The 26,278-nt window shown below is 39.4% G+C and overlaps 1 protein-coding gene across 4 annotated transcripts in view; it reads right to left on the bottom strand.

Annotated features, from left to right (window-relative positions):
* LOC124789769 (TATA element modulatory factor-like) overlaps nt 1–26,278 on the bottom strand; it is a 178,229-nt gene that overhangs the window by 1,764 nt on the left and 150,187 nt on the right. For all 4 annotated transcript variants that reach the window (XM_047257228.1, XM_047257230.1, XM_047257229.1 and 1 more), the window contains 2 exons: nt 17,384–17,510; nt 7,817–8,073 (listed from right to left, as the gene is read on the bottom strand). In XM_047257228.1, coding sequence (XP_047113184.1) covers nt 7,817–8,073; nt 17,384–17,510 — 384 coding nt within the window. The remainder of the gene's footprint in view (nt 1–7,816; nt 8,074–17,383; nt 17,511–26,278) is intronic.

The raw sequence follows: 26,278 nt of genomic DNA, 5'->3' as shown, positions 1-26,278 counted from the left end.
CCACCTGGCATGAGGTTAGTGTACACACAAAAGTGAGTCAGCCACCTGGGCCAATAAATGGCTGGCTGCATCCTGTTGTAAGCCACTTCAGTATTTACATGTGCGTATGTCCTGCAGTGGTATTGGTGCCCTTCATAATGAAGAGTCGGGCCTCAGAACTGCATTTGTTTTGCTCTTTGGACTTTGCTTATAGCTGCTGCTACTGACTCATGATAGGTTTTCTTCTCTTGATCTGCCTGCCTTATCTTGTAATGAAGGTGTTTCCAGGTTTTGTGATACTACATTTATGTCACGTGTTTGCACTGTGATTTATATAGACATAAATATTGAATGCTATTACAAAATGTTGTATAAAAAAATGAAACCAATTTCCTTCCATCACTGTTTGCTAGCAGTGATATGAAAGTATTCAAGGAAATCTTTATCATGATTAACAACAGGAACTCCCCCTCTTATTATGAGTATGTTATAAGGAATATATTTTCTTCAACTCTTTTTCCTGAGTCTGTTCCACCATAACCATTGGCCCTTGTCATAGTACACATACCTATACACTAAGGTGACAAAAGTCATGGGATGGCGACATGCCCATTTACAGATGGTGGTAGTATTGAGTGCACAAGGTGTAAAAGGGCAGTGCATTGGTGGGGCTGTAATTTGTACTCAGGTGATCCATGTGGAAAGGTTTCCAACAGAATTATGGCCGCAAGGTGGGAATTAACATACTTTGAATGCGAAATGACAGTTGGTGCTAGATACACAGGACATTCTGTTTCAGAAATTGATAGGGAATTCAATAATCTGAGATCCACAGTGTCAAGATATTGCTGAGAACACCAAATTTCAGGCATTATCTTTCACCATGGACAACATAGCGGCCAATGCCCTTTGCTTAGACTGATAGCAGCAGCATTTTTGTACAGTTATCAGTGCGAACAGACAAGCAACACTGTGTGAAATAACCACAGAAATCAAGTTAGGGCATATGACAAATGTATTCGTCACGACAGTGTGGAAAAAGTTTACATTAATAGGCTACAGCAACACATGATCAATACAAGTGCCTTTGCTAACAGTATGACATCGCCTGCAGTGCCTCTCCTGACCTTGTGACCAAATCAGTTGGACCCTAATTGACTGGAAAATTGTGGCCTGGTCAGATTAGTACCAATTTCAGTTGGTGAGACATGATCAAAGTGTTCAAGTGTGGTGCAGGCCAAATAAGGCCATGGAACCATGCTGTCAACAAGGCATTGTGTAAGCTGGTGGCAGCTCCAAAATGGTGTTTACATGGAATGGACTGGGTCCTCTGGCCCAAGTGAATCAATAATTAACTGGAAATGATTATGTATGGCTACATGGAGGCCATTTTCAGCCATTCATGGACTTCACGTTCCCAAACAAGGATGTGCAATGTCACAAGGCCACAACTGATTACAATTGGTTTGAAGAATATTTTGAACAATTTAAGTAAATGATTTGGCCACCCAGATTGCCTGACATGAATCCTATTGAACATTTATGGGACATAATCGCATGGGGTGCACAAAATTCTGGAACAGCAACACTTCCACAATTATGGATGGCTACAGTGGCAGCATGGCACAATATTTGTGCAGGGGACTTCCAAAGACTTGTTAAGTTCTTGCCAGGTCAAGTTGCTCTACTATTCTGGCCAAAAGGAGGTCCAACGCAATGTTAGGAAGTATCCCATGACTTCTGTCACTTCTGTGCAAAGCCACATATGTGGCCAAGAGCTTCAAATGTGGTGGAGTACCACCCAGTCCTCAAGAGAGTGCAGATACAGTTCACTGTGCAAGAGGTGTGATGGCTCTAGCCATCTGGAACTATCACTGTCACCTGACAATTTAGTATGGATAAATAACATCAGACTCTGGGGCTATGAAATTGGGCATGCAAGAAACGAATCAAAAATGGAAAAAAGAAAACTTATGAACTATTAACAATACAGTAGTGTGAAAAGCATCAGGTTGAGGATCAGGAGAAAACTAATACTCATTCAAAAACCAATTCCACTTTCAAAACTGGAAGAACTCCGCATGGGATCACTAGACAGTGAATCCCTTGCTGATGTCTTCTTAAGTTCTGCTGAAAATAATATTTTTGAGTGGTATCTAAGTAATGTAGTGTAATATACTGGCATTATTATTACATAGATTAATCATTTGTCTTATAGATGAAACACCCAATCAGATGCAACAATTTATAAAAATCCTCTCACTATTGAAATAAAACAGAAACAAAAAAAAGTAAAATTTTCTACATCTCATAATTCACAAAAAACCAACACATGTCAATTCCCCACATTCAGGAAATGACCACAATCAGCCCAGCCACTCATAAAGTAGCACACACATGCAATGCTGATTTCAAAATGCAACTCAATGAAAACAATTATAACAGAGAGCAACAGAAAGACAGACAAACAAATAAGCTATTTTTGAACAACAAGAAATTGGTTTCTGTTGAAGTGAGAAGTCTCAATATACAATAACTGTTGAAGTGAACACTGAACAAATAGCAAACCTTGCTTCTTGCATAATTTCATGATTCTAGGTCAACGTGAAGTACCCTATAAGTTTTAATGAGGGAGTTTGTAATAATTAAAATATGTGACATGAATACCCACATCTTTTGATTGCATTGGCATAGAAGCTTCAATTTCTTACACTGCCAAGGGACTGCAGATCTTAAAATGTGACAATTTCTAGATGATATGTCTACCAGTTCCTGAGAAAAAGGGGTCTTAACAGAAGGATGGATGGATGGATGGACAGACAGACAGACAGTCGGGAGGGGGGGGGGGGTGGAAGGTAGGGAATTGGATAAATAAAAATATCTACTCACCAAGTGGTGACAGAACACACACATAAAAGATTATATTAGGCAAGCTTTCAGAGCCAGTGGCTCCTCCAGACAAAAGGGTTGAAGAGGAAGGAAGAGAGTGAAGGAAAAGGACTGGAGAGGTGTAGGAAAATGGGCTGGAGAGGTGTAGGAAAATGGGTAGATTTCGGGGAGACTTACCAGACGGGATGAGAAGGAAAGCTTGCCTATATAATCTTTTATGTGCGTGTTCTGCCGCTGCTTGGTGAGTAGAATTTTTTTATCTATTCAATTATCTTATTTTGTCAAAAAAGACAAAAAAGTTTTTTTTCTAGTGTAATATAATTACAAATGCAACATTTTTGGATTTTTTCCCTTCACTTGTACAGTGAAACCTTGCTTCTTGCCAAATTTCATGATTCTAGGCCAATAGGAAGTACCATATAGGTTTTGATGAGTTAGTTTGCAAGTGTGAAAATATGCTTAATAAATGCCTGTATCTTTTGATTACACTGACTTGGAAGCTCGGTTTTTTACACCACCAAGCACTGTGGATCTTAATATGTGACATGAATGTCAACATTATGTGTCTACCCATTCCTGAGAGAAAGGGCTATTAACATTTGGGCAAACAGAGAGAGACAAACAATAAAGTGATCCAATAATGGTCTGATTGTACCTCAAGATGTATTTATCTTTAATAATGATCCACCACTTTAGTAGATACAGTTTATACTTGTAACTGTAACTAGAGGTGAAATGAATGTGGAGTTATACCTCTGTCTCTGAGTGTAAAAGAATGGAATGTCAGCCTTAAAGCTGTTGTGTTGCTGTTGCTTGAGATGTCAATCCCACATTGCCTTCAGCAGAATACAAAATTTTCAAGACTTTGAATTTCATGTAAGTTTTGTAAATAACTTTGAACAGTTTTTGTAGGGGCCTTGGTTTGCAATCTCAACATTTTGTGAGTATTTAGGGACTGCTTATTCAGTGACAGAAGCATCAAGACTTCAAAATTAATACAATAGAGTGATGAGTTTGAACTCTGTTTCATTTGTGGTAATATTAAACCTATATTACACTGTAAGAGGACTTTGTCGTGAAACCTTTATAAGATCTTTAATGATGTACTTAGGTGTTTTTATAACATCTTTCATAAAAATTGGACCACGGTCCTGCATTTTATATAAAGATCCCTCACACTTCTTTGATGAGATATTACAAACCTTTGATTTGTTGGAAATTCGATTTAATCGTGCCGGAGCATCAAATTAACTTTGATTTATTGTAAAATAGGATGTTTGTGGACTTTTCACAAGTGCAGTGAATCTTAAACTTTCCTGAAGAGTTTGGAAAATTTTTTACGAGAGAGACTAGCTCCCAATAAAGACATTAGAAACATAATTATTTATTGTGGTTGTACAGCTCCTTTTTATTAATGTCTTTTTTGATTAATTTCGTGGTTATCGGACTCAAGTACTGTGAGCTTTAAATAGAGATCACACTTTGTTCCGAAATAAATCTGACCATGTTCTTCATGCAAATGTGTCCCCCACATTTTTCAAATAATTAATTTATTCAGTTAATAAATGAAAATGTCACTTCAGAATGGCAACAGTACAAGTAAGATTATTTTACTGACACTTAAAACACTATGCTCGTCCAATCTTGTTGTTAACAGTTGTGCTTGTTTCCACATTCATACTGAAGTAACTACCGCTACACTGCATTTCCATGTTAATTAAAACATGTAATCACTGATTACAGAAGCCTTTTCATTTTATGTTCCACTATCAATATGTCCATCCATAACAATTACTGATTCATAAACATGACACTGGCTCAACCATAAATCTCATAATTAATCCATGCACCTTTCTGTGAAATAACTGAATTACTGAAAATTTTTCTTCTATGATGTGACATAAAACTTAACTCTTAATTATTTTTCAACCAAATTACTCATACTAATTATCCATGATGCAGCTGCACACAAATGCTATGTGTGGGAGCTCAACACTGATACTTTTTCACACACCAAGATGGCTTATGACCACTAGTGCTATGGCATTATTGCCATTATAAAGCAAGACAATACTCCCACAGAGAAAAGGCACCTTCAGCTTTGAATGTTCCAGAAGCCAGCGATAAGTAAGGAGTTCAATATCAATACATTACAACACTAAAAATACCAGTACTACTTAAACAGTCAACAAATGATTCTAATTAAAATTGTAATTGCAGGCGGTTGTGTTTTATCGATTAGGTGTCACTTTCTCCCAGAATGCTTACTGAATTCATGTATAGCTAAACCACTGAAGGTCTTGTGTTATTTGATTTCTTACTAGTTTTGCTCATCAGAGGTGGGCATCTTCAGATAGAATTACCATAGCGACAACACATTAAATGTTGTTATTAGGGAAATGAATATCTGAAGACTCATACATCTTATAAGGGGAAATAGTAATCAGTCAAATGAACACTACTTATTGTGGGTTACCTGTTCAATACTTCAATGGTGGTTGTTTCTTCTTTCTCTCTTTAACTGATGGTCGATCAAAGACTGAACAAGACACAGTGACAAGTGTTGGAAGTTGCAATACACGTTAAATGGTTTTGTTCGCAACTGTTCACTGCATTGACGTCTGGAGAGGTTTCTGTTAACTACATCACAATATGTTGGTGCATTAGTACTTGGGTTGTACTTTTGAATCAAGAGTGCACTATTTCTGTTTCCTCAGCATTTTCCAGATTTGATAATTAAACCATGGAGGGTCCTTTCCATCCTTAATCCATTTACTTGGCACATTCATTTCCAGAGTGTGATTTATAATCAGTTTAAACTTTGCCCATATCATACTGAATCTAAATGTCCATTCATTGTAAACTAAGTTGGATGCTAACAATTGCTTACCTGTTTTCTCTAGCATAAATACTATCCTAGCCTTCCTGATGGGCTATTACCTATAGTGACGAACATCAATACAGTGACATCAAGATCACTAATCTCTTTCTCTATGCTAACAATGTGGATAACATTATGTCTGTTTGTAGCTACAATGTCTAAAATATTTTCATTGCGTGTGGGTTGCCTAAGTAGTTGTTTGGGGCAGTTTTTGGAAAATGTGTAGAAAATTACTTTACAAGACTTGTCTGTCCATAACACCTGCTGTGAATCCATTGATGTCACAGTCTTTACTTGGTAGATTAGAGAGTCACCACTAGCTAATACTACATGATCTTGATATTTATGTGCTACTGAGCATTAGTTTTTCCTTAAATGATTCTACAACTACTATGTTGGAATCAGGAGGCTGGTGAAAATATCTGATAATTAACCTGAGTTCAGCCAGGCTTGCTACTCACATCCAGATAACTTTACAGTCAAGACTCAATTTCAATGTTGATAGACACAATATTTTTACTGACAGCAATGAACACCCTCCCTCCTATAATGTCTAATCGTTATACGTTTCATACCTTGCTCAATATTTTGGTGCTTTCTACCTTGGATTTCAATCAATTCTCAGTTTTGAGAATAATTGGTCCACGACAACTTTCCTGGGGGGGGGGGGGGGGGGGGCAGTAAGCTCAGGAAAATTGTCACAAATCACAAATGCTTCAACAGTTTATTGTTAAAATTTTGACCGTTGAAGTGCCTCTACTTTGTATGCAATCTGATTTTGCACTCTGCATATCGACTGGCAGGCATTCATCAAATGACCTCAAACTACCGCCAAGCCTTATAAAGACCATGCAAATACCACAAGTACTACACTGCCCAAGCTGCTGCTTTCTTTGTGTGGTGCACCCCTCACCATCAGAGTAGTCCTACAAATGTGCAGGTCCAAAAATCTGCAGCTATGACCATCGCGGAATCGATGGTTGATGAGACCGAAACCAAAGGACCCCAACTGATTCTGGATACAGTGCCACAAATTGTGAGATCTGCTTGCACGCTGCAAGTAAGGCCAGCAGTCTTCACTACTTCCACTATCTGCCTGTAGGAACTGAGGTGGTCCTCAGAACCCAGTGGTGCTGACATAAGCAAGAACTTGCACACTTCTGCACCCTCCACCCTTGCAGGCAGGCAGGGTGTCCATATCTGGGATGAGTCTGGGCTGCAAGTTTGGATGCTGCCCAACATGAGTCCATGGGATGTTCATCATCCACCATAGGTCCATTATGTGTGTCATAGCCTACACCCACACACTTCTGCAGCAGAACCGAAATCAACTTCGGACCCTACCATCCTGGGCAGGAGTGCCTTGCCCAGTGGAACCTTTGGTCCCCAAGCAAGATGTGCAGCTTACATTGAGCTTTTCTCACTACGACCTTTCACAGTGGCACCAACTGGCACTGATCCACTATCCCTCCTGGTCGGCTTCTCCAGACCACGCACCACCTACATTTTTCTCCCAAGGCAGTTGCTGTTGGCGGAGGAGGGGACGGCAATGAAGTGGCACCAATTGTCACTATGGAAACTGCGTAACTGCTACAACATTATTGTCAGCTCCTGTGGTACCATCAAGCAGATGGCACTTCTACTCAGGAACACCCTCTGACAGGACCATGTCAGACTCCGACATATAAATTGGCCCAGGACCAGTCTGAGTCAGTTGTAATGAAATAACAAATTATGAACCATAGGCATATTGGTTTAGTTTACAGTGTTAGCATTTTGGACTCCTGTTTTTTTTTTTAAAAAAAATAGCTTGCAATGCTCTGGACATGTTCTGCAATAGATCTCAAATTGTCTAATTAATCAGAGATAAGTCTCCTTCAGTTTTGTGTGCAACCTACCTTTACGAAAGTCTGACTTGGTGTTCTCTCACTCAGCAGTTCACGAAGAGTTACTCAAACCAAAGTGTAAAATAAATAGTGATTTATCTCTTAATATTTTTTGTTCTGTTGAATTATTTTAACCTTCAAACATAAAATGTTTTACATCATCAATGTTAGTATTACATACCTGAGTTTTATACATTTCTTTGACATCTTGCAGGTCAAGTTTGAGTTCTTGTGTCTCTTCCACTTTCTCTCCATACATCTGCAACAGAGCATCATACTTGTGCTGAATATCTTCAAACTGAGCTCGGAGCTCTTGAGCACTGGCGAGAGCTGTTTCCTGTTCTTCAATGCGTGCTATCAGTGCCGATACTTCCCCTGTAAGTGCTGCCCTCTCTGCATCCCGACGTGAAAGTTCCCACTGTAGCTGCTGGACTTCACCTGAACAGAGCAAGCAATGATTATAGCTTTTCGGATACTTATAATCTGATATTCTGTCTCATATAAAAAACAAAAAATTTAAGAAGAGCAAATGAGATAATTACTTAGCTACACTAATAAGCAATTGAATTAGAAGTAGATGGCATGTCATTTGACTGAATAACTGTCGGACTCATCAGCATGGTAGTCGAGTGGAAGGTTATAAGAGCACATTTCACTGCAGGCAAATTGTGGGGTTTGGAATGTGAAACACTTCCACTTCAAGTTCGTGCAGGCACTGGGAACTCACTTGTTACAATATAAATGGTAAACTGCGTGTAGTTCAATTTGGAGAAAGATGCCGCACAAGAGTCAACACCCGTTTCGGCAACAATGTATTGATGATAGAGGTTGCTTTTGATTACTGAAGATTGCAGCAGTGGCAGACAGGCTTAAATATAGCAATTCAAGAATAAATGGTGGACAACAATGATCAGTGAATACCCAAACCTTTCAGAACGACCATCATTGCTACGCAATACAGAAATGACCCCTCACATGTGGATCTCTTCTCACAGTATGCCATCAGGAATAGACATTAGGATAGGCACAGTAGCAGCACCATTGCATGCACAAAGCACAAAAAAGTGTCACGAAGCTGAGAGTTCCCATACACATGGCAGAGAAAGAATAATTATGTCAAAAATCACTTGAGGGGAAGCAACCTGCCTGCCAACATAACACCACTAATACAAATGGCAGAGATGTTCTTTTGTTTACATATAATGAAATGGAGCCTCTGAAATAGCTACCGTCACCTCTACTTGCAAATGACGCAGGAGCTTACTGTCCTGCAATGTGCATACATTTTCTCACTTACAGTGTTTTCATTAACACGCTGCTCTACATCAACATTCCTGAATTGTGTCAGATTTGTCTAAGGATGTCCTGCAGACTTGAGAGAACCTGTGTGGTAACTAAGATCAACTGACCTTAATCCCTTTAGGCATACCTGAAATTCCATCAAGCAAGCTGTATGTGCTTTGGCCCCAATCCTGAGTAATCTCCGTAAGTTGTGGGTGGCAATTTAAAGGACACGGATCAAGGTGGCTCTCCAATACTTCTGGTGTCTCATAGAGCTCATGTCAACACGTGTCACCACCACTGTTAGTGTGAAAGGGAGTGCTATACATTACTTGGTAGGAGTGTCGAGTGTGTGTGATTAAAGAGAGGAGTGCTTTATTCAAATTTTTCCATCAACCACTGACCATGAAAATGACATGGGTTTTGATATGCATGCAGTAATAAGAATTTAGTTCAAAAATTACACATTGCTTTTACATTTTACATTGAAAAATTACATGTTAGGTTTAGGATAATACACTACCACAGAATTCTTCCACCTCATAAACACAGCTGTTAATTAATAGCTTCTGTAGATTGGTTGGCTGTTAGAGTTAAAAGAGACCAAACTGCAAGGTCATCAGTCTCTTCATCCTATCTGTGTTGAACCAGGAATAGTCCTCAAACAAAGGATATAAGAGCCAAATCCTGGGAAGACCAACTAAGCTTGATACGATATGGCAGAAATAAAATAAAGGAAAAGCAGGAAAGGAGTGAGAGGGGGTAAATTCGGTAAGCCACTTCCGTGCGGAGTGCAGCTGGAGGACACCAGGACATTATGGGACACACACCCTCTACATCCCACCAGCACGAAGTCACTGTCCATTACATCAAGGAAATGACCAACACAGACAAGACAATAAAAGCTCAGGAAAGATAAAACATTAAAAACAGCAAACATAAAAGAACAACGAGAATAAAAAGGTGGGTTGGGTAGAGGCCAGGCCAGACCGCCAAGCAAGGGTCAGTATGGCATCCCAGGGCCAGAGCAGCCAACTCTTCAGTTGGTCAACGAGGCTAAAGTCCCCCACCTCACAGACACAAGTAGAAACTACCTGCACAGGTGAAATGTAAAACCAGGTCATCCGCTAACACCAGAGGTAGCGTGTCAGGAAGGTTAAGAGATCGCCACAAAGCAGCCAGATTTGGACAGTCTAGTAGGATATGATCCACCATCAGAAGGGCACCACATTGGCGGTAAGGTGGGTCCTCACATCAGAGAATTTGGCTGTGGGTCAGCCAAGTGTGGCCAATGCACAGCTGAGACAGGACAGCGGATTCCCTGCGAGAAGCGTGAAGGAAAGACTGCACATGATCATGGTCTCCTTTATTTCTCTCAGTTTCTTTGGGGTGTTCATGGTGAACCATTTCCGCGTTCAGACATCCAACAACTGATGGCACAGAGTAAACCGAAGGTACAATTCTGGAAGCTCCATTTCCAAAATTGGATCCTGGCAACCAACTTTGCCAAATGGTCGGCATGTTCATTCCCTGAGATCCCCCATGTCCAGGGGTCCAAACATAGATGACCGGCCATCCAGCTTGATGGAGTCAGAATGAAGATTCTGGATAGTTGTCACTAATGAGTGACGAGGGTAGCATTGACCTATAGTTTGAAGGCTACTCAGGTAATCACTGCAAATTAGCAGGATCTTGACGATGCAAGGAAGAGCATGGATAAGGGCTAGTTTACTGGCCACCAGTTCAGTAGTGGAGACACAGGATACATTTGACAAGGACTGTAGTTCACTGAAATTTGCATGAGGGTATGCAAAACCGATCTGTCCATTAACCATTGAGCTGTAAGTGTACACCACTTCTGAACTTGGAAATGCATTGAGGACGGCAATGAACAGGTGGAAAAACACCATGGGGTCAACTGAATCTTTCAGCGAAGGATAAATCGAGACATATGTGAGGTTGGGATATATGCCATGCGGCCATAACCGATAGCTCCCTGACAAGAGGCAACAGTGGGGGAAGTGGATTTCAGAGCTCAGACAATGTAGTCTAACTGTAATTACGACCCCAGTTCTTGGTCTCTGTTGTGGGAGGTGAACACCCCTACTAGGAAAATGGACACGGTAGTTTGGATGCTTCCGGAAGCTGTGAATATGTATAGCATAATTGAGTACCTGTTGCTAGCATCTGATCCATAGTGAAGGGACCCTAGCCTCCATGAGTAGGCTTCTCACAGGGCTAGCTTGAAAGGCTCCTGCTGCAAGTCGGAACCCACAGTGAAGTATCAGGTTCAGCGACTGTGGGCAATGCCGAACCGTATGCCAGACTCCCATAACTAAGGCAGTACAGAATCAGGGCTTTGTAAAGCTGCAGAAGGGTGGAGTGGTCTGCATCCTAGCTGGTGTTACTGAAGCAGCAAAGTGTATTAAGGTGTAGCCAGCACCTTTGCTTAAGCTAGCGAAGATGGGGAAGCCACATCAGCCAGGCATCAAGGACAAGTCCCAAAAAGTCATATGTCTCCACCATGTCGATTAATTGGTAGTCACAGTAAATTTCTGGTTGTGGATGAACTGTGTAATGGCAACAGAAGTGCACGACGTGAGTCATCGTGACAGAAAACTGAGAACAATGGGCGAGAACCCATGACTGCGCCTTTCAAATGGCACCCTGCGGTCAGTTTTCAGCGACACACACACACTAGAAGAGCAATAGTAAAAGCAAAAATCGTTAGCATATGAGGGGGCACAGCGACTATTAATACAGAGCCCTGTGGGACCCCTTTCCTGTGGATATGGGGGTACCATGGAAAGCACCAACTTGGCGTGGCATGATAAGAAGCTCTAGACTTAAATCAGAAGTGGGCCATGGAGATCCCACTCATGTATGTGTTGTGGTCTTGCCATGTGATGTCATAAGCCTTTTGTAGGTCAAAGAAGACAGTGAGCAGGGTGTTGTCTCAAAAACTGTCCAGATGGCAGATTACAGGCAAGCCAAATTATCAGCAGTGGAACGGCCTTGACAAAAACCGCCCTGGGATGGAACCAGAAGGCCCCGAGACTCAAGGAGCCTACACAGCTACAGGCTCACTATGCATTCGAGAAACTTACAGAAAATATTGGTGAGACTAATTGGGTGATAGCTGTCCATATCTCGGGGACACTTCCCCAGTTTCAGTACTGGGATGATGATGCTCTCCTCTCACTGACATGGGAGCTACCCTCACTCCAGATACAGTTAAAAATGGTAAGAAGAAGGTGCTGTCAATCCACTGATAGGTGTTTGAGCATTTGGTTGTGGATGCTTTGTAGTCTTGGGGCTGTATCAGGGCAAAGGGCTAGGGTGTTGAAGAATTCCCACTCACTGAATGGTGTGTTATAGGGTTCCAGGTGCTTTGTAGTGAGAGGTAAGTACAATCGCTCAATTCGCTGTTTAAGGACTTGAAAAGCAGGCTGACAGATCTCAGATGCAGAGGCTCATGCATAATGCAGAGCAAAATGTTTGACTATGACATCTGTGTTAGTGAAAACAGCACCGTTCAAGGAAATACAAAGTACACATGCAGAGGACTGATAACCACAGAGGCATCTGATCTTAGCTCCAACCTGCAAAGGAGGCACGTGTGGTCCAATGGTTGAAATGTGCCATTTTCGGCATTCTTGCTTCTGTCGTTTTATTAAGTGGCAGACCTGGACATAGAGCTGTTTAAAGGCAATGAGGTGCTCGATTGATAGATGGTGTTTATAGATTAGAGAGTCCACCTACAATCTCTAATGGCCTCAGCAATTTTTGAGGTCCACCGAGGTGCTACCTTCTAACGGAGGGAGAACTTAAAGAACAGGGTTTTGCCAAGTCGGCTGCTGTCAAAATGACTGCTGTTGTATTCTGAACAGCCTCGCTAATGTCTCCATTTAGTGGGCAGTGACAGGTGATGTGAAAGCATCTCAGTTGGCATTGTGGTCAGCTCATCTAGACAGGCACCCATGGGAGTGATGCTGAGGGATGGACAGGAAGACTGGGAAGTGTTCACTACCACACAAGTCTTCAAGGACCCTCCAGTGGATGGATGGAAAAAGACCAGGGCTGCAAATAGAAAAATCAGTGGCCAAGTAATTTCCATGTGGCACACTGAAGAGTGTGGAGGCACCAGTGTTTAAGAGACAGAGGTCAAGATCTGCCAGTAAGTGTTATATGTCTTAACTGTGGCCAGTGATCATGGTTCCACCCCAAAAAAGGGTTATGGGAACTGAAGTTGCCGCAGATTAGAAAAATTGGGGGGAACTGAGAAACCAATGCAGGTAATATGTTCTGAGGCACTCCACCATTGGGAGGGAGATAACCATTACAGACAGTAAATACAGAAACGCTCTTGCCCAAACAGCCACAGCCTCCAAAGTTGTATCAAGAGGCACAAGTTTGCTATATACAGAGTTCAGGACACATGTGCAAACTCCACGTGACACCCTATCATAATTGGTACGATTCTTAAAATTCCCCGATAGCCACAGAGGACAGGGGTCCATGTTGCCAGAAGCCAAGTTCCTTGAAGGGCAAAGCAGAAAGCAGGAGAGGAGCTTAAGAGATGTCATAGCTCAGTCAGGTGGTGTGAAAAAACCACTACAATTCCACTGGAGAACTGTACTGACAATTTACTGTGAGGGTGTGAAGGGACCAAGGAGGCAGATTACATCTACTGGTTAAGAGGGAGTGGTACCATGATGTACACGTTCTGAGACACGTTGTTAGTGAGATTATGGGCCCTAGGGGCCGCTGGGATTGCTGCTGTAGTCACAGAAGCAGAACATGTGGGATTCAGTGTGTGGGTGTCACTGGAATTTTCTTCATCTCGGAAGAATTATTTTGTCTTTCTTTTCTGCAGGCATTTGGATGACTGGGAGGACCTCCCTGAATCAGTTTCAGGGACTGAAAAAGCTCATGCAGCTCTATGATCAGCAGTCTGTGGGTGCTTCAGCCACTGGCTGGTATCCAGTTGCAGAACGGAAGAAACCTTGGAGGGGAGTGTCCCAAGTGACCCTGACATAAGAAGCTGGACAAAGGTGATGCATCTTGGCATCCATGGTGGGTGGGGAGCCATTGCTCCAGAAGTAGGTGTGGGGGAAACAGCAGTAGGAGAACCCCCAACCATTAGGGGAACAAGCATTGTCGAGCAGCCCCAAGGGCTCACTGTAGGATACATTATGGAGGAGAGTACCAACGGCAGAGAGGGTGATGTCATCATAGCTGTAGCATATGACACAGTCATGCATGCACAATATAGATGCTCATAATTTTTCTTGGCCTCTTCATACATCAGCCTGTCCAAAGTCTTATATTCCCATATTTTTTTCTCCCTGCAGTCTGGTGAGCAGCTGGTGCAGACAAGCGGAGGAGCACAAGGAATGTTCATGTACAACAGTTGTTCACAATTTCTACAGACTGGGCTGGCATTGCAACTTGAAGACATATGCCTGAATTTCATACCTTTGAAATACTGCATGAAGTTGGCAGGACAAAGGGACACATGGTGTCACGGCACAGCGGTATACCACCTTTTCATGCAACGAGGAGCCCTCAAAGGCCTATTGACCTTCGAACCCTTGTGGACACAACTGATAGAAAGTACACCCTGTCACTCCAAGATGGCACGTATATAATCATCGGATTGCAAGAGGAGGTCACGATGGAAAAGGATGCCTTGAACCCTGTTTAGATTATTATGGGGAGTGACGGTCACCAGAATGTTACCCAGCTTGTCACAAATGAGAAAAGTCCATGACTGGACATGGGATGTTATTTTAATCAAAATAGATCCACTCTTCATTTTTAAGGTGGTTGCAACTTCCCCAAACCTGTCCTCAATAATCTATACAAAGGATAAAGGCTTTGTGGCCAAAAAAAGAATCCACATCTGTCCTTGTACAAACCAAGTATTGGGGAGAGCATTTCTCTTGCTTCTCACTTTGGCTGATGTCCCTCCCATGGTACACCCAAGGAAGGAAATATTTTGGAGTCGTATTGCTCTGCCATGGAGAGGGAGTGTTTCTACAGATACCTCTCAAAGGAATTCTATGGTAGGTCTATCACTGCCGGGGTAGTTTAATATACAGCTGTTTGCCAGTATATTGGAAACTATTTTGGGGCTTGTTTAATTTATCCTAAGTCTACATTATTTATGTTTTTTTTCGATAATTGTGTATAGAACTTCTCCAATTTAAAGTCTCCAGCTGCTTCATTGGTATTGTCTCTCCCAACTGCAAAGAATAACCACCAAATACAACAGAGATCACTGAAGGTGAAAGAAACAGCCACAATATAATATCCTTGTTGCTCTTATGAGCCACTTAATTGCAAAATATGTGTTCATTACATCATTACATGACTATCCAAAAGATGCCTTGGTACTATTTATTGATCATATTTTATGGCTTTATGAATCTTAAACAGTGCAACGAAGACTACACATTTAAATACGGTTGGTACAAATACCACTGACATGAGTGTCTGAACCCCCTCAGATTTTCTAAATTAATAAACATTATCAAATCAGCGTAGACCATAGGAACCTAATGATTTTATATTGCACCCCTATGTACTAGGATTTTGTTATAAGTGCCAACCAACTAAAAGATGACCTCCTGAACACCATTGATAATCAGCTCAGTAAAGGCTGGCACATGACTATTAAAAAGCGAAAAACAACTGACATCAATAGTAAACCATTACAGTAGGCTTTTACAACAATCCCAATGAAGTGTATTTGGAGATTGAGCAACCTGTTTCAAATCTAGGAAACAAAATTTAATTATGTTGCAAGAGATGCTGTAACAGCGCAAAGTAGCTAACAGCGGCTTTCTAATGCAGCTTATAGCAGCTGTTCTTGTGTTCAAACAGAATAAACAATCACCAAGTGTACAAACCCATTCCATCATACATTTTACATTATTTTACAATGAAAAAACTGTCAACTAAAAAGAGGTTTGGAAGTAAAAAACAATGTGAAATTCAAGACCATCCTACAGAACAGGCAATCAGTTTGGAGGTATCAACCTGTAGTGGTACCTGACATCAACAGTAAACATTTTTACCAATCATAAAATTTTGGTTGTGGTGTAGAATGTTTGTCAACACCTTTCCCAACATTTCCCCCGTGTTTTCCCCCTTGTTCAGTCCTTTTTAAAATGAAAATTCTGCCATATGTATCACAAAGTATCTTACTTATCTGTCTCAAACGTAATTTGCAAATTCAATTTGAACTAATACACATATATTCTTAGAAGACACCATCAAGGTGGCCACAAAGAGCAGCTGAACTAATAGAAATTGAACGACATTGTGCACTGTTGTCTGGTGTTAAGCTGCTGCCGACTTACCTAACAAACAACATTATTTTTAATGTCTCTACCTTATCTATGTAAGATGATTTCAAACTCAAACTCAATTACAAACACTTCAGCGACTGTTCAGTCTACAAGTCACTTTTACTTTCTTCGATAAGGACACAGAACAGTGTAATTATTTTCTTCAACGATTTATTGCGAAAAGGTCGAATTTTATGTTGTGCTATAGTGGATTCCCTACAAGTTTCTTGCATTTGAGAATATGATTAAAAGGTTTCATACTTAATTTTAACCAAAGCAAATAAAACTTCTAAGTGATTTGTTTTGTCAGTTATAATCTAATCCCATAACGTGGCTTTGTTATGACTTTCTACTCAGGTGCAGCAAATGCTTCCAAGTATTTTCATCCATTTTTCCTGTGGCAGAAATGACATACTCGAGTTATTTTGTTATGATCTTGTCTGAGGGTCAATCACTGCTGCAAAATGTCTCTTAGATTCCCAACTGTGTTGCAATTTGCTGTTCTATATGCTTTGATATTTATCTTTTCTGGAGTTTATCACATTGATTATTCATACAACCAGCCACAAAATGAAAATCATATCACAGTGTCTCCAAACAAAATTTAATACTGTTTAAGACTATGAAAAATGCAGCCAAAAAAACAGATCAAAATGCTGTGCATCCACTGGTCTGCCACAATGTATAATAGTATATACTACTCTTCTGTTATTCCAAATTCCTACCATGCCACATTTTTACCACTGTAATTGACAGTGAGTGTTTAGGTATAAGACTCCTACTGTATGTACTGTTACTCATGCTAGGAAACCAATTATAGACATTTCTTGATAAACAGTGTAAGTATTTGCTTAATCTCAAGATGTCATCCAAAACCTGGTGTTTTAGTTCCAATTGGATTTTTTCCAGCTTCACTATATATCAATGATGTCAATAGTATGTGTCTAGCAAACCCCTACTCATCATTTTCAGTTTCTTCTATATGGCCACCTGTGACATTATCTCCAGTATATGTTTACATTACTAACATTCTACTTACTCCAACATATACAATTACTTAAAACTTTCTGAGATTTAATAACAGTGTGCTGCCAACATATAAAAGTACTAACCATCCCGTAACTTCAGCTGTGCCTGAAGTCCTTCGAGCAGTGATGTTGTGTTTCCAGAACGCAGACTATCATACACATTGCTTAAACGCCCAGAATTTGATGCTGTGTCAAATGCCTCATCAGGAAACTGAAACAAATCACTTGTTAATTATAATGCACATTAAATGTACACTCACTGACCACTAAATATTGAGAAATTTTCAAAAAGGTGAACTACATTTTATATCTCTATTTTTGGGTGGAAAGCTAGAGCAACAGTAATTTGTCTAGGGAAGAAATCAACACTAGTAGCCAAGTCAGTGAAGCTGCGGACAAATGTAATACTATAGCTATGATTTTTTACCAATTGTTCTAGTTTCTCCTAATATTATAAAATTACCAGCAAAAAGTGTCACAATAGATGCAGAAAGGTCAAAACATCAAATCATAGCTGCATTTCATAAAATTATAGGACTTTTCAATATGAAAAGTACAACATATGTAGGGGACCTCCGAAAGAAAGTTGCATATGTGGCTCCACACTAAGACCACTGCACAACAAGAGTGGGAAATTGTCAGAAGACAGTACACGTTCTGGGTTTACTGCAGAGACAAATCTGTGTATGACTGAAATGGTGTAGAAAATGGAAATATACTCTGAAGTTGAAGTATACAGGACAAAATGGTTCTTGTGAGCAAAACATCTAACTTGCTCACACATTCACCATGAAATTTTGGTGGTATATGGACAAAATACAAAGTTGCATCAAGTCATAGAGAAATAGTGCCAACAATTCGACCAAGACTGCTTATATATGTGTGTGTGATGCCAATTGGGAAGGAAGGTCAACAACATCAACCACAGATGACAATATCCAAGCAATTAGCAAGCTGAGAGAACATCTGGGGAGAGAGAGATTTTCCGTCAATGAGGACATTCACGCAATGGTTCTTGAAGGATCAAGGAGCAGATTCTATCACTGACGAATCGAACGACTATTAGAATATTTCAAGTGTCCTTTATAGATACTTGGTGACTGTGCTGATAAATAGTGTACATATATGCATTAGTTTGAAGTGTGATGCAGTATTCAATAATAGTTACTTTGCCTGCAATATAATGTGTAATTTACTTTTTGAAGTGCTCTTGTACTACAAAAATTTACAGTTCTTTCTTCAGATAAAGAAGATGTAATTGTAGACAATTACAAATTTATTTATTTATTACATTTTATGGCCTTCACTGAATCACTCTATCCAACTTTGTATAAAGAATTTTTCAGTTTCCAGTCAGCCCAGTACTTCTTCATTCTCTCGAATCTCATCCTTCTTTCTTCATCGGAAATCACCCTTCCTATTGTCTGTTTGTTGATTCTTGTTTGCAGTCTGGTTTGTTCGCCTGTGAGCTTCCTGATTTTGTCAGATTTTTTTGTTAGGTCTTCCAATGCAATGCGTAGCTCATCCATATCTTCCTTGATTTCTGTAATCCACTTAATGTTGCATTTACTATTCCACAATTTTTCTATTATTCTCGAGATAATCCTGTTCTCTGGTGTTCTGATTAGATGTCCGAACATGAAATGCATTTCTTCCTGATTGTACTCATTATTGGTTCTATTTCCTTGTAGACTGTTTCATTTGTAGCTACTCTCCAGCGTCCATCTTTCAAGTACGATTTGTTAATGCACGTTCTGACGATTCTTCTCTCTATTTTGAGTATTTTGTCTACTTGTGCAGTGTTAGTTGTTTTGAAGATGGTTTCACTTGCATATGTTATTTCTGGTTGAGTAGCTGTTTTGTAGCGTTTTAATTTTGTTGCTATTGACAGGCTCTTTTTGTTGTAGGTGTTCTTGATGATATATTGTGCTCTAGTCAATTTGTTTATTCTGCTATGCCATGTTGGCTTTTCATTGAGGTTATAAGTTATGATTTCTGCCAGATATTTAAATTTATTGACAATTTTGATTTCTTGGTTTCCTATGGCAATTTCGTTTATGAGTGGTGGGTCAGTTAACATGATAATTGTTTTTTCAAAGGATATTCCAAGACCAATTTTCTGTGCCATTTCCTGTAGTGAGGTAACTTGTTTGGTTTCCTGAATACAGTTGGACAAGAGAGCAAGGTCATCGGCAAATCCTAGACAGTTTAAACTTATGTTGTCTTTGGGTCTTCCAATTTGGATGTTCTCTGGGTGAGTCTTGTACCATTCCCTCATTATGTATTCTAAAGCAAAGTTGAACAGCAGGGGTGCCAAGCAATCTCCTTGTCTTAAAGCTGTTTTTATGATGAACGGCTCAAAGAGTTCCTCCCTGAACTTGACTTTTGATACAGTGTTGGTTAAGATGAGTTCTATCAATTTGATTAATTTTGTATGGAGCCCGAAATTTATTAACGTCTATGGATACAGTCATATGCTTTTTTAAAGTCCATGAAGGTTATTACAAGAGGTTTATTTCATTTCTTGTAATATGCTATGGCTAATTTTAAAGTGATGATCTGTTCTGCACAGCTCCTCCAAGGTCGGATTCTGGAGAAAATCGTGTATGTGCAGTCTAAGAGATACCTCTGTTATTAACTGGGTTGCTTTTATCTCCTTTTTTGTGGAGTGTGTGGATTATGGCTATGGTCCAATGTTTAGGAAACTTTTCTGTTACCCAGATTTTTGTTAAGGCTATGTTTAAGGATGTTCGAACTGTATCACTGGCATATTTCCATATTTCTGCAAAACCTTGGTCTTCTCCGCATGCCTTATAATTTTTCATCTCTCTGAGTGCCGTTTCAACCTCTTGGATTGTTGGAGGATTTATGAGATCAGGTGGAGTCTTTATGGGTGTGTCTGTATTAATTGCTAAAAGTTCCTGGAGTTCTTCACAATTCAAAAGTTTACTAAATGCTTTGCCATGATTTCGGCATTTTCCTTGTCATTATGTGCTATTTTTCCATCTTCCCTTTGCAGCATTAACGTGGGAGGGGCAAATTTTTGTAACTGTCTTCCAAACATTTTGTAAAAGTCTTTGGAATTGGTTTTGTGGTAATTTTCTTCTACTGAGTCAATTAGATCTTTCTGTGATTGTCTCTTGGTTTGACTGATAATTTGTGTGAATTTTTTCCTGATTTTTTTGAGGTTGGTTGCATTTTCCTCTGTTTTCTGTGTTTGAAATTTTAACAATGCAAGATGTCCAACCATGCATGATGTCTTTCTTAATGAATGTTGTCACATTCTGAGTTCCACCAGACATGTCTTTTACGTGGGTTCGATGGGACTAAATTTTATGCTTGTTGCCTGAGAATTTGAACCAGTTCTTCAAAATTATTTGTCAGTTTTATGTTTTGTGTGACTTCTCTATATTTATAATTTCTAATTAATTGGTGGGGATCAAAATTCCTCTTTCATTTATTGCACTTTGGTTTCTTTTTTAGTGGTGTGAACTTAATTTTGATTTTGACAATGTAATGATCTGAACCTATATCTATCCCTCTTAATATTTTAACATTGTAAATTTCTCTGTGGAAGAATTTGTCCATAAATACATGATCCAGCTGCCATTCTCCTTTTCTCCAATCAGGATGTTTCCACATTATGAAATTATGAAAAGATGATATAACCACATATGAGAATCTGTCATATTTGGACTCTGAAGTGAAAGAGAGAGATAGGTGATTTGTGTGTTGGAGCAGCTGATATGGCATACTTCTACATTTCAGTCAGTTCAGAGCAGTTGGTAAAAGACAGAAATTTGAATTCAGAACCTGATCTGAAATACACTTGTGATCTGCCACATAAGTTCACCATTATTAGTGACAGACAGACCTGTCACCCTCTGTTCATGCTCAAATTGGCATCAGTTGATGGACAAGTAGGTAGTTATATCATTTACCCAATATGCATTTTAAATTTTATAACAGGTTTCCAAAAATCAGGACAACTGTTCTATGCTCAAGTTAAAAAAAAAGCAAAGTCTGTGACACAAAATATTTACAATGAAGAACTGAGAGTTGCAAATGTGTAATGAACTCAAACACACTTGACTGCTGGTCTCTGTAGGGGTCTGCTGTGTTCATCACACCAGTCATTATACAGTGTGACTCCGAAAAGAGTACTGCTCGAGTATTGCTTCAGGTACTTGCAGAATATCACTTCCGATCTAGGGTTCCAAGAGCATTGTTATCTTTCCTCTGCCTGCCTACTTATTTGCCTGAATTGGGAAATTCCAACATACAAAGACAGATGCAACACGTTCAGTTATTTTGTGTCTATTCATTTTTACAAAATGCTTATATTTGGGTAACTGTTAACTGCTAAGCAAATGCTTTTATCCAATCTGAACAGAGCCTGTCTACTGCTGTGCAGGAATCTTGTTCAAGTCTTATGAGTATTTCAACAATTAGACTAATTCAGGAACAAAACAAACTATCTTGATGGTTAAATTGAAGGTGGGTAAGCAGCAATGGTTGCTAGAGAAGGAAACAAGTTTTGTGGCTAGAGAAAAACTGAAAAAGGAGGAGGAGGAGGAGGAGGAGGAGATTACTGTTTAATGTCCCACTGACAATGAGGTCATTAGAGACGCAGAACAAGCTCACATTAGGGATGGATGGGGAAAGAAATTGGCCATACTCTTTCAAAGGAGCCATCCTGGTATTTGCCTGAAGCAATGTAGGGAAATTGCAGAAAACTTATATCAGGATGGCCAGACGAATGCTTGAACCATCGTCCTCTTGATTGCGGGTCCGGAGTACTAACCATTGTGCCACCTCACTCGGTAAACTGAAGAAGATGCTTCTCGTTTCCAATATTACATTTAGTGTTCTCTTGTTATCTGACTGGAAGCTGTCTTTGAGATGTTACAAGAGCATTTTGCCATCAGGAAGGTTGTGTTGGGAGAGATCACACTAAACAACCAAGGGGTAAAAGCCTCAAAATTCGGATTTCTGTCAGCAAGAATTTAATAGGCTGAACACAGGCAGATGAAGTATGATTGTATGAAATTGGCCTGCACCAAAGCTACCTGTCATGTATCTAGTTCTTCCTCCAATGATTTCCCTCTAACAAAACTTCAGAGAGTAAGGAATGAAGGCGGTGTACTTATGTGCATTTTCTTCATTACAATAAACGTTTTACCACACTCTCATTCGAAGAAAGGTCAGAAATAACTGCAGTTATGTATGCTGTAGTTTCTCCCCATAAGATTTTAGTAAGCACCCAAATATGAGCTGTACAAGATTTTGTGCTACCACACCAATGTACTGGCTATTGTAATCATATGTCAAAAAGTATCAAATTCAGACATTTTGGCAACTGTCTTACAGCTGAGTTCCTCATGTGATCTCTTCTTCTCCCAAAAGTGGAAGAGTGCAATTGCTAGTGCACTAAGAAGCAGAAGTATCTGTTTCCTTCATTAACTGATTTGGAAAGATACATTGGTGCATAGAAATTCAAGGTGGAAACTTGGAGAAAAGAAGACATATAAGAGTTATGTTTTCCTGAAAATGTAGATTTGTGTCACCTTCTCATAAGGAACTACTGGTTATTATGAAATGTTACGAAGCAAGACCTCATTAAGTTGACTACATCTAACATGACAATCACACAATGTGTGTACAAGTTTGAAGAACTATGTCACATGTCCTTATATACTACATGCAGCTTTAACACATGGTGGGGAAAAAATTAAATAAATAAAACTTACAGCAGATTTTCACTGATGAATTGCTCTTGGGTTAGCAAGTTCAATTTTCAATAGATTATATTCATTACACACATTATCATGTGGAACGTGTCAACTGAACAAAAGAATGCTTTTAGCCATTTACAGATTTATAAATGGCTACATATGTCTATTAAAGAAGTTTTCTGTGTATAGAACAGGTTGTTATGGAGAAACAATCTGAATCTGCATTTGGAAACATATGTTGTCAGTCATACAGTCCATGGCCAGATTATCACAGAATTTTATATCTCTTTCAAAAAGAAAATTATCTTCAGAAAACTATGAAATTATGGTACAGACTTGTTGGCCAGTACTTCACATCAGAAAGCAAAATTATTAGTACTGCCGACAGGCACACATGAAAGTATGATAAACTATCCTAGCCTTTGTATTATTAGATCCTTTCTTAGGGATAAGTCGGGGAAAGTTAAGAAGGAAGGTCCGAACACTTATATCCCAGGATGAGAGGAACTTGCCCTCTGTGAGGAGGAGGGTGATCTCACAACAGACGAGTCTCTCTCATCCTGGCATCTGAGTAACATGATCTTCTTTAGTTATCTTTCCCAACTTACCCCTTTTCCCTATCCAATGAATCAGCTAATAGCTTGAGAAGCTACAACAGTTTCTTGTACTTTTATGTGTGTCTATCAACAGTACTAATAATTTTGCCTCCTTAAGATTTCATAGCTGAGTATTTTTCTCCTCTCTGTGCCAAAGTTAGATTTACTACAGAGAAGTGCAGGTCATGTTTTCTTCTAATATTGTGTTTGTGAATATCTACATTATTCTCACAATGCAATGGCTTGTTGGAAAAAACTTTCATCAGTAAATAAATACACTGTAACACTGTGGTTAACATTCCAAATCACTTAAACAAATGCCAGCAAACTACATGTGTGTGCACCACAAACGGTTCGAATTACTTTCTTCTATTGAATAAACACTTTTTGCAGAAGTGAGGAGTTAACCCAGAATATTAGCCTGCAGGCCATAAGTGAATGGAAAAATGCAAAATAAGCCAACTCACTATTTCCAAGTCCACATAGTCGTCAGTTATTCTTATGTGAAAAGTAGCTGAATAAAAATGTTTAAGCAGGTCTACTATATGGGCTTTCCAGTTTAAATGTTAATCAGTATGGATATCCCAAACTTTAAAACTTTCTACTCTGTTTATTATTTTTTGTTGGCACACAACATTAATATGAGGTGGGATGTTTTTGACAGTACAAAAATAGACGAGTTCTGTTTTTTCAGAGTTTAAAGCTAATACATTCATTCAAAACCAGTCAATCAGTCAATAACTTTAACAAAAGTGTCATTTACTGCTTCCCTGCTATTGCTTATATGTTGGGCTTGACAATAATCCATATATCATCTGCAAAAAGTGACTAATTCTGCCTCCTGACTTACAGAAAATGGTCGGTCAATAACATTTAAGACTACCGTTTTTTGTTACACTTGCATATGCACCATGCATCAGTCCACTATAGGTGAGTGGTCACCTTTCCCTTATTTTACACATAGCAAGAATAGTAACTGGTACATAATAAAAACTTGTGGATCCCCTGTTGTGATTTCTTGTCATGCAGACAACATGGCACCCCTAATTGTATAACTCGAACAGTCTTGCTCAACTTTTCGCCTCTAGTAGCTCAAATAGATACTAAATCAGGCAGGTGTTGAATAATGTATTCCATAAAAACTTAACTTCTATTAATAGAACATTATAATTGACATTCTGAAATGCCTTCGATAATTCACAGGGGAACCAAATAGGTGAAGCTCCATTATTTGAAAATTTTATCACGACTTCAGTTAAAGCGTAAACATCTTCCTCAGTAGAGTATCCCTTTTGACGTCTAAACAGTGAATGACGAAGTATCCCCTAACTACAAAGATGGATGACAATCCTTCAGTACATCACGTCTCAACACAGCTTCGTCTAGGAGTACCATTAAGCTTGGACTCTTCTGTCTATCTGCCACTGCCTGTCATCCTACTCCTTTTAGCGAGTCTTTTCCACAGACCTCCAACACCAACTAGAACTAAATTTCTATTTCATGCATTTTTGCATTACTTGAGAGCTCTCTCTTATTTTGTTCTTCTTCCCCTTGTTTCCACAACAAGCAACCTAGTCATCTTTGGATATAAAATCTTGAGACTGCATCCATTTAATTATACATATCTGCAGTAATTTCAAAATTATTTTGTTATGTTTAACACCTTCATCTATATTATTAAAGTGCTTGCACTATAGAAGAAACTGGTGTCTTAACCAAAAAGTTTTTCATCCCCTTAAAGTTCAGTGCCAATGACAAAAATTGATTCCTGACAGTTTACTAACTTGAACAATGTAAGAAAAGATAGATTTGCTACTTACCATAAAGATGACGTGTTGAATCACGGACAGGGACAATTAAGACACTTACACACAAGCATCCTGGTCCGAGCTTCCACAGTTTGTGGGCATGGGTGTGTGAGGAGTGCTTGCTTGTGTGAAGGAATGGTGTGTGTTTCTCTTTCTTTTTCTGACAAAGGCTGTGGCTGAAAGCATATGTGTAAGTGTCTTAATTGTGACTGTCCGTGACTTAATGTGTCATCTTTACAGAAAGTAGCAATCTATGGTGTCATCTCTACAGAAAGCAGCAATATATCTTTTCCTACATTGTTGATATTCCAATCTGGTGTTTCCGTTGTTTGAGTTTGATAACTTGATGTTTCTTAGAAGGACCACAAAGAAATCAGCCACTATGTTGTTGAAAGAGCTATTTGATTGTATGTCTGAATTAATTCTGGAAAAAAAACACAAGTAAATATGTCCAGTCAGAAATCGATTTGAATCCAACTCCCTCTGAATACAAGTCATCATGTTATCAATATAAATCCTGCACAACAGAAACATGAAGGCTTAGCTTACAATGTGTCCCTAATTCACACCATAATAATCTCCAGCAGAGTATGTTAGCAGGTGTAATACTGAAGTGGTGGAAGAATTTGCTTCTTGATGTCAAGGGGGGGGGGGGGGGGGCGGCGGCAGGTAATCACCATCTGCAGATAAACTGTGAATGGTGCACAGGCACACACATAAATCTCATAAAATCATATTAGCATTCAACATATTGCACATCTTTTAGCTGCAGAATAACTCAATCTCACCCCCAGCACCACCAACCACCCACAATATCACACATCAAACTGACATATTGGA

The sequence above is a fragment of the Schistocerca piceifrons genome, chromosome 3, assembly GCF_021461385.2.
Source record: "Schistocerca piceifrons isolate TAMUIC-IGC-003096 chromosome 3, iqSchPice1.1, whole genome shotgun sequence".
Taxonomy (NCBI): domain Eukaryota; kingdom Metazoa; phylum Arthropoda; class Insecta; order Orthoptera; family Acrididae; genus Schistocerca; species Schistocerca piceifrons.
Note: the sequence above shows the minus strand (reverse complement) of the source record. Positions and strands in the feature narration are given on the sequence as shown.